This window comes from Chlorocebus sabaeus, chromosome X, assembly GCF_047675955.1.
Source record: "Chlorocebus sabaeus isolate Y175 chromosome X, mChlSab1.0.hap1, whole genome shotgun sequence".
Lineage (NCBI taxonomy): Eukaryota > Metazoa > Chordata > Mammalia > Primates > Cercopithecidae > Chlorocebus > Chlorocebus sabaeus.
The window spans coordinates 34787428-34801828 of NC_132933.1; the positions used below are offsets into that span (position 1 = coordinate 34787428).

Consider the following 14401-nt stretch of genomic DNA (forward strand, 5'->3'; position numbering starts at 1 on the left):
TGGAGTCCTGGTGAATCCACCTCTAAACTACTTCAAATCTGTGCCCTCCTCTCCTGTTTGCCAGGCATGGAGCAGATCCTCTCCACCTCTTGCCTAATCCCTAGGTCATCTGCTTATCTCTGTCATCTTTCTATCACAATCCATCCTTCCGCTCTGCTCAAAGTCCTTCTGAGGACAGGGATGCCCCCTTTTGTTAATCTCTTCAGATCCTACTCTTGCTTTAATGTGCAGACCAACTAGCACTGCCCTCAAAAAACTTTTCTGTGTATCCTCCCAGCCCTGACACCCCTATCATTTTTTCCACTGCCTATATACAGCACTTTAGTTGGACCTCCTTTCATAACTCTAATTGCTAATATTCTGCCTTGTTAATAATCCATTATTTATATACATGAATATGTCACTCTAGCCCTTAGCCAAGGTGGCAACCATGTGGCACAAGTACATCAACACCCCCCCCAACCAGTACCCAACAAGAGACATCACTAATAGATCTTAGCCATCTTCCCACTGAGCCCAAACCCAATCTCAAAATCCTTCTGGAAACAGTATTCCAGAAGAACTGATCCACAAAATGAAACAAATTTGCCATTCCTGTGCTGGACTATCAGCAATAATAGGACAGAAAGTATGCACTGCACTTGTAGTCCCAGCTACTTGGCAGGCAAGAGGATCACTTGAGCCCAGGAGTTTGAGACTAGCCTGGGCAAAATAGTGAGACACCATCTCAATTTTTTAAAAAAGAAAAGAAAGCATGCCCTATTCTTCTTTGAATCTACTACAGCATCTTGTACAGGATCTATACTAATCAAAAGCCTTCTTGAATGAATTAATAAAAGCACAAAGTGGAATAGGGTAGACATTGATAATAGGAATGCTGCTCCCAGACTCCATGTTTCAATACTGCTGCTGTGAATATGGGTGTGTAAATATCCCAAGACCATGCTTTTAATGCTTTTGCATAAATACCCAGAAGTGGGATTGCTGAGTCATATGGTAGATCTATTTCTTTTTTTTTTTTTTTTCTTTTTTTTGAGACGGAATTTCATTCTTGTTGCCCAGGCTGGAGTGCAACGGCGCAATCTGAGCTCACCACAACCTCCACCTCTCGGGTTCAAGCGTTTCTCCTGCCTCAGCCTCTCGAGTAGATGGGATTACAGGCACCCGCCACCACGCCCGGCTAATTTTTGTATTTTTAGTAGAGACAGGGTTTCTCCATGTTGGTCAGGCTGGTCTGGAACTCCTGACTTCAGTTGATCCGCCCACCTTGGCCTCCCAAAGTGCTGGCACTACAGGCATGAGCCACCGCACATGGCCCAGGTAGATCTAACTTTTTGAGGAACTACCATTCTGTTTTCCATGGCTGTTGCACCATTTCACAATCCCACAAATAGCACACAAGGATTCTCATTTCCCCACATCCCCACCAACACTTTTTATTTTATGGGTTTTTTTTATAGTGGCCATCCTAATGAGTGTGAGGTGATGTTCGTTCACTTTTGTTGCTAAGTAGTATTCCATGATGTGACTGTACCAAAAATTGTTCAATCATTCACCTACTCATTGATGGATATCTGAGTTTTTCTAGTTTTTGTGAATTATGAATAAAACCATTATAAACATTTCTGTAAAGGTTGTTGTGTGAACATACGTTTTTATTTTTCTGGGATAGACGCCCAAAAGTACAATTGCTGGGCCATGTGATAGCTGCATGCTTTGTTTTTAAACTGCCACTCTTTCTCAGAGTAGCTGTACCATTTTATGTACCCATAAGAAATATATGAGTGATACAATTTCTTTGCATCCTTACTATTATTGAGGTGTTGTCATTATTTTTATTTTAGCCATTCTGAGAGGTCTGTAGTAACGTTACCAAAACATCAGGAGTTCCATCTAGGTCCTGTTTCTCAATGTGCAGAAAGGCAAACACTGAGACAATGAGTATTGCCAAGGAAGAAGGCTTTAATCAGGTGCAGCAGCCAAGGAGATGAGAGATCAATCTCAAATCCATCTCCCCGACCAACTAAAATTAGGTGTTTGTATAGCAGGGAAGACATGAAACCGTGTGTGGGAAAACAGGAATTAGGGAGGGATAAGGAAGAGGGGTTGGTCAACAGGAAGCAGTTGGTTCGTCAGCCAATCAAGATGGGTCAGGAATCTGGCTTCTCACTGTCCAGATGTGGTGATTTGGTGATTTTCAGATCCTTGATACTATCTGGGAGGCCCGATGGTGTATTTCCTGAGAAAGGAACTCAGATAAGACAAATGTAACATTCTCAAATTTTAAGACTGGAAGGATCAATTTCTATGTTTATTCAAAGAGATCAGAAACATCAGCTCTGTGGGACAATTGGGTTGGTTTCATAGTCACATGGTTTGTATATTTTCCAGTGGTATTCAAGGCAGCAACTTATGGAAAACTGCATGATCAAGTGTAAACTCAGCAGATTTACAAAGCACACACTTGACCACAGCTAATTTTTCTCAACCTAACATTCAAACCCATAAGCCTATTTTTCCACCCTGCTTTAAAATTTTGAGTGCATTTTAAAATATCAAAAAAGGATTGCCCCATATTGGCCTTAATTAATCCATACTGAAGTAATCTCTTTTAGTATCACATTTCCAATTTGTTTATATTGGTCCTTATCATGTGGGAAAAAATTATACAACACAGATATTCTCTGTACTACCATTTGCAAAAACATTCCATAGACATATTAGAAGTTGGCATTTGTGTGTGTGTGTGTGTGTGTATGCATGGCTGTTTTTTTTTTTTTCTATTTTAAGGAAGACTATGTCTTGGTTGTGTGAGAACTTCTAAGCTTCAAGGCCAAACTTGAGTTTTCACTTCTTTCACAGATGTCTGACTACACTTATAAAGAATTTCCAGAATTCGCTGGGCACCATGGTTGATGCCTGTAGTCCCAGCATTTTGGGAGGCTGATACGGGTAGATCACTTGAGGTCAGGAGTTCGAGACCAGCCTGGCTAACGTGGTGAAACCCCATCTCTACTAAAAATACAAAAATTAGCCGGGCGTGGTGGTGCGCGCCTGTAATCCCAGCTACTTGAGAGGCTGAGGCAGGAGAATTGCTTGAACCAGGGAGGCAGAGGTTGCAGTGAGCTGAGATCGCACTATTGCATTCCAGCCTGGGCAACAAGAGCAAAACTCTGTCCAAAAAAAAATAAAGAAAGAAAAAAGAAAAAAAAAGAGAGAGGAAGGAAAGAAGGAAAGAAGGAAAGAAGGAAGGAAGGAAGGAAGGAAGGAAGGAAGGAAGGAAGGAAGGAAGGAAGGAAGGAAGGAAGGAAGGAAGGAAGGAAGGAAGGAAGGAAGGGAGAAAACAAGAAGAATTTCCAGAATCCAATGGGATGCTAAACAAATTTTTAGTCAAAGCAATCTGGAAGGGAAAAAGAGCTACTTTGTGGCAGCAGGGCTGTATTTCATTCCTAAATGCCAATGTAGTATGATTTTAAAGGCCAAACAATCATTTGTTCCCAAATTCTCACCCCTGTATATCACAAAGCATCATTATTTTAAAAACCACCACGAGCCTTATTGGATCCTGATTCAAGCAAATTGTAGGGAAAAAAAAAAAGACCTATGAGACAATTGGGGAAATGTAAACACTGACTAGATAATTGAGAATATTAAGCAATTATCATTTATTTTTAAAGTGTGATAATGGTATTGCAGTTTTTTAAAATAAAGAGGGTCCTTAGTTTGTAGAGATACATACTAAAGTATTTACCGATGAAATAATATGATGTCTGGGACTTGCCTAAAAATAATTCATTGTGTAGGAAGTAGGGAATGGGTGGTGGTATAGATGAAATAAGATTGACCATTTTGATAATTGTCGAAGCTAGTTGACGGGTATATGATCATTCACTGTAACAGATGCCTTACTTCTACATATGTTTGAACTTTCCCATAATAAAATATTTTTTTAAATCCACCATAAAAATGGTAGCATGGTTTGGGGATATTGTAATATCCCCTTGTAATATTAATTTTATCCAGAAATAGTAACCCACAAACTTCTTAGCCCTCCTTGGCTACATTAGCAAAGATGAATTGATCAAACATCTTATGAGGAGGCAGAGGCCACAAGGAACAGGAAATGAGGCAGGACAAGTCTGAAAAGAGTTAAGGAAAGCTTGGAACATGGACTCTTGCCAGAGTGGACAAGCTGTTGCCAACCACTGAACAAAAGGGTTTGGAAGTGTAGCAGCTGGAGAGAGGATGCTAAAAGAAAGTAGTAGATTTCTTAGGAGGAAGGCGTCTTGTACATGCATGTTGGTGGGGGATAGTAGGGTGGGGCTTGAATGCTCAAGGCTGTAAAACAAACTCACCCCTTGATTAGAGCTATCTTTGCCTCCCTTTGGAAACATCATGAAAATAAGACATGTAGAACTGATTCTTAATCCAATTCTCAAGTCAAACAATAACTCAGAATAATTATCTGTTTTTTACCCCATTTTCAAATCTGCAAGTCTTAGGTCAGCTGCTTTTCTATACCTGTTTCCATTATTTTCCCAAAACAATCAAAAGTAACCATTTTATTGATTGCGAATGTTAGACCTAAAGGAGCCCCTGTAGATCACTTACTCCTTTTTTTCCACAGGTGAGCAAACTGAAGCTCAGAGAAAGAAACTCGTCCTGCATCATACAGTATGTAGGCAGCACAGTGCTGGCACATGGTAGACACTCAATAAATATCTGTTGAATCCAGGGTTGATACCTACCTACCAAGTAATTATAGCCAGCATCTGACCTGATTGGTTGGTGCCCATGTCACATAGCTTTAATATCGCCCCCAATTATACAGCTGAATGAACAAAAATAAAGTAGTAAAGCCAGATTGTTCTTGACTTGCAGACATTCTTTTTCTGTAATTCTAGTTCTAGTCTTCATGGGGCCCTAAGTGGGCAGGCAGGGCCACCTTTGGCTGTGAAGCTTACAGCGAATCCAGGCCTCCTCTGGACTTGATGTTTGTTAATTATCCATTAGCCTCCTCAGTGCCCCCAGATACTGGCCAGCCTTATTTGGGGCTGCATGGCAGGCAGAGTGTATGGCAACCCTCACATGTTAAAGGTTTGATCTGCACTCTCATCCTGAGAAAGTAATTTGGGCTCCAAACTACCTATTTTACTGTCAGGGAGTGGATATCCAGCATTATTTTTCCATTTCTCATCTACCCCAGGGATGAGGGGAGAGTGGAAAGAAAGAAAAGAAAAAAGAAAAAAATACTTTTAAGTATTTGTAGAAGCATAAATAAGAGTTAATGTTGCTAACTGGATTTATACCATATATTTTTTTTCTAAAAGCAGTGTAATTGGAAAATGCCACGCCATTACAAATTTACTACCATGAAGGCAAATATTATAGTATAATATGATATTGTAAACCAGGATTGTCATTTTCACATGAGAAGGGAGAAAAAATTGGTTCCAGAATAACAGTATGTGTAATCACAACTACCATTTATTAAAGTTCACTGTGCTAAGCATTTTACGTTTTATTTCATTGACACCTCACAACAACGCTATGTGGTAGGTCCTTTTATCAACATTTTACAGATGAGGACTGAGCCTCAGGTAGATAAAGTTAAGAAAATCTCCCAAAAAGCAGAACCAAAAGACAAATAAAGGGAACATGGGAGAAAAAAGATATGAAAATTACAGAATCAGTCCAGGATGTCCAATATACAACTAATACAAATCCTAGAGATAAAGAAAATAGAAGGGAAGCTATTATGTGAGAAATAATAGAAAGCAATGTCTCAAAAATGAAGCATGAGATTTTATATTGAAAGGGCTCACAAAGTCCAGCCCAGTAAATGGAAGAAGATCCACAATAAGGCATATCATTAAAATTTAAAACACCAAGAGAAAGAGGCCAAGAGAAAACCTTGCAGATAAAAGTTACATGTAGAAAATTAGAAATCAATCAGACATTTCTAAAGCAACACTAGAAGCAAGAACACATCGGAATAATGCTTTCAACATTCTCAGAGGAAATTGTTTCCAATTAGTAATTCTTCACCTAGTAAAAATTTTAATCATATGTGAAGATTATATCTAGACAAAAAATGATTTTACTAAAATCACCTTGGCTGGGAGCAGTGGCTCATGCCTGTAATCCCAGCACTTTGGGAAGCCATAGTGGGAGGATCATTTGAGCCCAGGAGTTCAAGATCAGCTTGGGCAACATAGGGAGATCCCCATCTCTACAAAAAATTAAAAATTATAGCTGGGCATGGTGGCAAGTGCCTGTAGTCCCAGCTACTCGGAAGGCTGAGGTAGGAGAATCACTTGAACCTGGGAGGCGGAGGTTGCAGTGAGCCGAGATCGCACTACTGCACTCCAGCCTGCGTGATAAAGCGAGACCCTGTCTCAAAAAAATAATAAAATAAAATGAATAAAACTTAGCCGGGCATAGTGGTATGTGCCCAGAGTCCGAGCTAATTGGGAGGCAGAGGTGAGAGGATCACTTGAGCCTGGAAGGTCGAGGCTGCAGTGAGCCATGATCATGCCACTGCACTCTAGCCTGGGCAACAGAATGAGACCCTGTCTGAAAAAAATAAAATCAAATCACCTCCCATGCAGCCTTTCTAAGGAATTTAGTAAACGGTGTGGTCCAGCAAAACCAGGGCATAATCCAAGAAGGGGGACAACTGGGAATGCAGGAAACAGAAGCTGGAAGCGGAGGGAATTCCCAGGATGGCAGCTGGGTGCTTGGCCTTGAGAACAACCATTTCAGGATGGATCGGGAGGGCAGCAAACTCTAAAGAGGGCTGTCTCCCCCCAAAAATACATGAAACTCATGGATTACCTAATATGTTTGATCATATTGAGTGAAGTGTTATGGTTCTTCAGAAAAGTTTGGGATTGAACTCATGACAGCTACATAAAAAAACAAATAAAAGAAAGGGAGACAATATGGAAAAGAAACAAAGAAAATATAATTAATGGTACAGTGCATAAGTTAACCACAAGCAATATTTACATAAATATAATGCAAATATTGACTATTTTAACCAAAATATTTATATTTTTGGAAGAGAAGTGTGAGTATGTGTGCACGTGTGTGTTGAGAGGCATAAGAGCAAGCTAATTCCTCATCTTCCACAGAAGGAAGTTAGATCATTTCTAAACTTAAATAAAGATAAGAAATTACAATATTAGGGTATTATTGAAAAGTAAAGGGTTATATACCAAAAGAAACAGGTAAAACATGTTAAATGTAGTTTAAAATAACACAAATGTATTATATCACACTTCTGTAGGTCAGCAGTCCAGCACAGTGTGGCTGCTCTCTCTGCTGAGGGTCTCACAAAGCCCAAATTATGGTGTCTGCCAGCTTGTGCTCCTATATGGAGGCTCTGGGAGAAAATCTGCATCCAGGCCCATTCAAGTTACTGGTAGTCTCTAGTTCCTTCTCACACTTCCTACATGGCCCCTTACATCTTCAAGCCAACAACAGCACTTTGAGCCCTTTTTGTGCTTTGACTCATTCTCCCTCTTCTGCTTTCAGCCAAAGCAGCCAATTTCTCTGCTTTTAAGGGCTTGATATTGGGCTCACCCAGATAATCCAGGAAAATCTATCTTAAGGCCTGAATCACAATTACATCTGCAAAGTTCCTTTTTCCATGCAAAGTTACACAGTCACAGGTCCCAGAATTAGGGTGTTGACATCTTTTCTAGGAGCAGGAATCAGGGGTAAGGAGGAGTGGGACAGAACACTGCTTTTTTTAAGTGATAAGCCCTATAATACTCTTTGACTTTTAAAGTATCATACATGCATATTAATAAATATTTGTTAGACACAATCATGGCTGGGCCCTTGTGAAAATCCTGATTTGGGTAGACCACAGGTTTCATCCAATGTATTAATTCCTTTGTTCTTCCCACTGCATTAAAGGGCCTGCTCCTCTGGTTATTTTTGGCAGTTTCGCTACATCCTGTAGTGAAAGTAAGAGGCATTTTCTTGATTTGTAAAACAAAAATCATCTTAGCCTTTATTGGATGTCAAAATTAATAGAGCTAATCTAGTCCAACCTCCTCATTTTACAGATGAGAACACTGATGCCTAGAGATGCCCAGAGCCAGTGTTTATAGCAAAAATTCTCACTTCTAAATGAACTACACAACCTATGGTCACTGTTAGGAATCATGGATGGGATTATACATCACTGTCTAACACCTTCATTTTACAGATAGGGAAACTGACCCAGACAGAGAAAGTTATCTGCCCACATTAATTTGGAACTCCTAAATGCTAACCTAGGTTTCTTTCCCCTATACAAAGTAGCCTTCCCTTAACTAACCACCTGATACTAAGCCAAATCTTATTCACTTCTAAATTACTATTACATAGCACATTGCCTAGCTCATAGATAAATGAATGCACAAATGAATCTCTTAAAAGACACTATAGGCCAGGCACAGTGGCTCACGCCTGTAATCCCAGCACTTTGGGAGGCCGAGGTGGGCGGATCACCTGAGGCTGGGAGTTCGAGACCAGCCTGACCAACATGGAGAAACCCCATCTCTACTAAAAATACAAACATTAGCCGGGCGTGGTGGTGGTCACCTGTAGTCTCAGCTACTTGGGAGGCTGAGGCAGGAGAATTGCTTGAACCTGGGAGGCAGAGGTTGCGGTGTGCTGAGATCACGCCACTGCACTCCAGCCTAGGCAACAAGAGCAAAACTCCATCTCAAAAAAAAAAAAAAAAAAAAGACAAGACACTATAAAATACTCACTTTGCAATTAATGATTTAAAATCAGAAATCTTCCAGTTGATAAGCAATTTGGCAAAAATGTGAAATAAGATTTTTTTTTCTTTAGGTAACTGCCTTTTGGGAACAAGTAAATATCCCACTGACTATATTATACAGGCTTTAAAGTCAGACTGACTTGTTTCCCAATTTTGTCTTAGTCTCTTACTAGATATGTGATCTTGCATACACAGCTCAATCGTTCTATGTCTCAAGTTTCTTCATCTGTAAAATGACGTTAACAACACAACCTATCTCATGTGACCAGCATAGAGATTATGTAAAATCACACATGTATCTTGGCGCATAGCAGCCACTCAGAAACTATTAATTTTCTCTTTTTGTATAATGGTCTACCCAATAAATGCTGAAAATCAGCAGTTAAATATTTTCCTGTTGCTAACGGTAAACTAAAAATGTGACCATTAGTAAAGATAGTGAAAGCCAAAGAACCTTCAGGAAGAAATCATCTTGGGGATTGATGTCAAAAATATCTAGCACATCCAAATGTCAGTAAAATTCCTCCCCTGCTTAAAGTAAAAGCATGCTAAGATTTAGCTACGGAATTTACATGAAAAACTTTGCTTGACCCAACCATTAGGGTTTAAAACAGAGTCTCTGAAATAAATGTTCTTGTCCTCTGGCTTTCTTTTAAAACTACTAATAAGCTAGTAGCATAATGTGCTTTTCATGTGAGCATAAGTTACACCTTTAAAAGAGCAAAAGTTCATGGAAACAAGGAAATGATAAATTACTCTGGAAAGCAAATGTGCTTAGATCATTCTGGCTCCTCTACCCCTGAGACAAAGTGATCATGTTTGTGGCTACAGGAATTTGTTTTCCATAGATATCATACAAATTTACGACCTCAAGGGGGTTCTCAATTTTAAATGTTTTCCATTGTAACACTCAGTGTTGATGTGTTAAAAATCAGAAAAGAGGTTTCTTATTTTAAAACAACAAGAACAACAACAAAACAGCTATACTTACCTGGAAACAGATTTTCAGAATCTTCCTGGATAATTCTAGATAGTTAAAGAAGTAACTTGACCAAGATCAGCACCCTCACTCTTACCCTAGGGTTTGGATTCTATAAAGATTCAGGGTAATTAGCAAATGTGATCTGATTGAAGACACATTCCTTGAGCTTAACACAAATGAGGGGAAGAAAACCTCCATGACATTAAAACCATTTTGCAGTAGTTATAGAAAATATGAAACAGTATCATCAGCATTTAAAAGGACAGCTATTGAAAACTGATTTTTTTTTTTTTTTTTTTTTTTTTTTTTTGAGACGGAGTCTCGCTCTGTCGCCCAGGCTGGAGTGCAGTGGCACCATCTTGGATCACTGCAAGCTCCATCTCCTGGGTTCACGCTATTCTCCTGCCTCAGCCTCCCGAGTAGCTGGGACTACAGTCACCCGCCACTACACCCAGCTAATTTTTTTGTATTTTTAGTAGAGATGGGGTTTCACCGTGTTAGTCAGGATGGTCTGGATCTCCTGACCTCATGATCAGCCCGCCTCGGCCTTCCAAAGTGCTGGGATTACAGGCGTGAGCCACTGCGCCCGGCCAAAAACTGGTTTTCTTAGTCTTTAATCTAACCTGCTAATCTATTACCTTGTGACTAGAGGTCCACATCATGTATATGATTAATCATATTGCACTCCACTTTAGCTTAATATTAGAAAGGACCAACCCTCCATTTCCATTAATTATCATAACTACAATTTATTGAATACTTAAGTCCCTTTAGGTGCTGCTTACAAAGGCTAAATTAATATTAAACTAAGTGTATTCATGGCCTTATCAGAAAACACAGGCACACCAGAACAGCCAGAATATCAAAGAAGCTCATGATGAATGATTATAAGATAAAATAGCTGGCTTGGAATTTTTTCATAATGTTTCTTCTTTTAACTCCCATTTTCTCTACCTCTCAGCATTTCCCCAAAATAAGACCAAAGGAAAACACTTGGGTGACATACAAAAAGACAATGTTTATTTTACTCAAGCTTTCCTATAAGAAGTTAAACAGAAACAATCCCTGGTTGAAGACTACCAAAAATGTTAACATTGTTTCACATATCCCTTCAGTGCCCAGATGAAGGAAAAAACTTAACTGAATGAAAGAATAAGAATTACCATCCTGACAGTGGGTTTGCTTAGGTATGTTAGGAAAAAATCCACATAGGTTAGATCTAAAATAGTAAATGAGCCTACTAGTTTCCCACGGGGGGTGGGAAATCCACTGATACAGAGGCCTCCAAGAGCTCCCAAGGCCTAGGGATCACTTTTTAGTGACTGTAAAACCACCACAAGTATTCCCATAACTTCCTTTTCCCTCCCTTTTCCCTCAGCTATTTTACTGCTAAAAGAGGAGGATAGGAACAAAAGATCACTTCCCCACTCCCAGACTGCATGACTGTCAGCATCAGTGTTCGTTGGGAATTTCACAGCATCCTCTTCATGGCCATCTAAATAGGATAACAGTAAAAATGGCTAGGGGGAGGCATGGGTTTTGCTTCCCAGAATTACAAAATACCTGGAAAGGAATTAATCTCATTCCTATACAGGAAAACCAAATATTCTTTCTAGAGAACAGCAGAACAAAGTAGAGCATCTACAATGGCTGTCTCCCAGCCTCAATCTGACTTCACAAGGAGGAAACAACTTTACATCTGCCATTGTCATGAAGCCCAGCTTCCTCAGAGAAGCCAGGGCACCATGCTTCTCCACGGCCATGGAAGCAGGTTGCCACTTGCACCCAAACCTGTAGAGAGTGAGGGTTTCTTATCTCCCCTCCCCTAGAAGCAGGAATTGCAAGTAGCATCATTGTATTAATATGATTGGTAAATGTTTGAACAGCTTGTGAAATAAAGTTCTCAAGTTCCTACCAGTAATATAAGTCTGTGTGTGAGGAGAGAAATAGAGTGGGGGAAATGCCTCTCATTTCCCATACTTCTTTAAATTTGGGGGAAGTAAGAGTAGAGGGGATATATACGGATATGTTGTGGGGATGAGTGAGAATGGAACCCAACATATGCCCCCAGAAAGCATAAACAGAGCCTTGGCTGGCTGGCTACCAATGTAAGACACAAAAGCTATTTAATTAATCATTTATGGCAGAGAAAAGAGGAATCCTGGACCCATCTTGTAAAGAAAGAGAAATAGGTTCAACTATTCTTTTTTTCTCAAGCGAATAGCAATGTTCTAAGTGAAGATACTACCTCATCTCTGTTTAGAAAATGCACAAATATCAATGCTGAAAACCCTCACATGGAAGTTACAAAATATGCAAGAATTAGTCACTGTTTCTCAGACTACTCATACTTAACCTGAGATGCTAATTATCCTCCGCTCCTCTGGGTCTCCTGAGCAGATTTACATCCTAATTTCCAATGAAAATCAAAAGACTACAAGAAGGGAAGGGGGGAGAATGCAAAAGGGGAAATCAGTGTGGGAGTTGTGGAGTTAAAAGGTCTGAAAAATGACTGGTGGAGATTAACAAAAAAAGTGGCAAGAACTGAGGAGTCCCAAATAGACTGTAAACCCCTGAAAGGGGTCTGTGCTTCACACCCAGGGGCCTAACACAAGCCAAAGACACAGTAAATGCTACTTGAGTAGCAGAGGTGAAGAAAATACATTGTTAGAGACTTCATGGTTAAAACTCTAATAACCAAGGAGTCATTCTACCTCCACTGCCTTTGAAAGGCTTTGAAAGGTCTCGTCAAAGAAGCTGCCTCTGGTTTTTCTGTAGTTGTCATCATCATGGCCAACACTGATTTCTGGGGCTTTCAAAGCAGAGGAAAATGCTGTCGAAGGGAATGATGACTCCAGACTATTAAGAGGTTTTTTTGGTTTTGTTTGTTTGTTTTTGTTTGCTCTGTCACCCAGGCTGGAGTACAGTGGTGTGATCTCCGCTCACTGCAACCTCCACCTCCCAGGTTCAAGCAGTTCACCTGCCTCAGCCTCCTGAGTAGCTGGGATTACAGGCGCATGCCACCCGGTTAAAATTTGTACTTTTAGTAGAGACGAGGTTTCACCATTTTGGTCAGACTGGTCTCAGACTCCTGATCTCAAGTGATCCACTCGCCTCGGCCTCCCAAAGTGCTGGGATTACAGGCGTGAGCCACCGTACCCAGCCCAGACTGTTAAAAGAGTTTTAATAGCCACAAACATGGTTCAATGGGATCCAAAATAATAGATATCAGATTTTATCAATTTTGTTTGCTACATGTTCTTTGTGACTCAAGTTTGACTTTAGCATTTGCACCCCAAATGAGTTTCCCTACAAATAAAATTTGTTCATGTTGACACAAAGAACACAAAGCAAGTATAGCTCCCTTAGGAAGTTGTCACAACTCTTGATAAGATTAACTCTACTGCTATTATCACTTTTTGCTTTGTCCCCTAGTTTGAAGTCTGCTGACTTTTATAATTCAATGAGAATGACTCCATAGTCTTCTCCAAAGCGCCCATTATTTTTAGTTTTTCGGTGCGCGACTCAACATAAAGACCTGTGGCTCTTATGAGCTGACTGTTTTTAAATGGTGCAGTAGTTTCAGTTTCCATTTAATAAGTCCCCAGATAATAAATGGAGAATGGGAAAAATCTTCACAAGGTCACATTGAAGGTAAAAATAAATTATCTCCATCACTGAGAGGCTTTCTTCAGGTTTTCTATCAGCACTACAGAGTCGGTTTCCTCCTTGGTTTGCTTCTCATAGATGTCATACTTCTTCCAGTGCTAGAAGGGAGGAAAAAACACATACAAAATGACATTTCTAAACAGTGTTCTTTCCCTGAGTACTTAGTGCCAATGCTTATTTTTAGGTTTGTGTGCATGGAACCATAAGTGTATGATTTCCTGTTTTTTTCTTTTTTGACCTAAGAATCTTTATCTATCTGAATGATTAATGAAACAGAACAATCAGGAATTAACATTAAATGGAGGTGGGAATCATGGGATAGTTACATGATGTACAATGACTATCTCTAGAAATAAACAAATTTGGACATTTCCAACATTGGAAATAAAATCCATTAAGAAGAATAAAAGGATGTCATGCCCTTCTTACTCCAACTGTTTCGCTGAGAACTTTATTACCTTTATTTTCTTAATGCCATTGCTCCAGAGACATAACAGGTTCAAAAAGTCAAGTAGCATTGAGATGAATGGCAAAACATAAGATGTTCCAAAAGTCTTACTGCAACTGAAATTGTTGAAAGACCCTATATTAAGAGCTTCATCTAACATCATTTGCTAGAACAGGAAATTACACATAAAGCACACTTATCTTGAACCCAATTCAAGCATGTCTTTTATGGTAAAAGCCAATATCCTGGTCCTTGTCTTTTTTTTACTTTTACTTGTAAATCAGAGGAAAGGGTGAAACATGAGCTCGGTCCTCTCATCTGTAAAATAAAGTTGTTAGACTAAACCAGGGGTTAGCCAACTATGGTCCACAGGCCAAATCTTGCTGAATGCTTGCATTTGTTTCTGTATTGCCTTTGCTTGCATTCATGTTGTAATGGCAGAGTTGTGACACAGACTGAATGGCCTGCAAAAACAAAATCATTTACTATCTGGCCCTTTACAGAAAAAAGTCTGCCAAAC

At 39.7% G+C, this 14401-nt stretch overlaps 1 protein-coding gene across 2 annotated transcripts in view; it reads right to left on the minus strand.

Moving 5' to 3' along the window:
* Positions 1 to 2078: 2078 nt before the first annotated feature.
* IL13RA1 (interleukin 13 receptor subunit alpha 1) overlaps positions 2079 to 14401 on the minus strand; it is a 74682-nt gene continuing 62359 nt past the window's right edge. The window contains exon 11 of one of the 2 annotated variants that reach the window (XM_037989084.2): positions 2079 to 2239. In XM_037989084.2, coding sequence (XP_037845012.1) covers positions 2198 to 2239 — 42 coding nt within the window. In that variant the 3' untranslated portion in view covers positions 2079 to 2197. Of the gene's footprint in view, positions 2240 to 10762; positions 13532 to 14401 lie in introns of those variants that run through there. The other variant, XM_008019403.3, reaches the window with a different exon arrangement.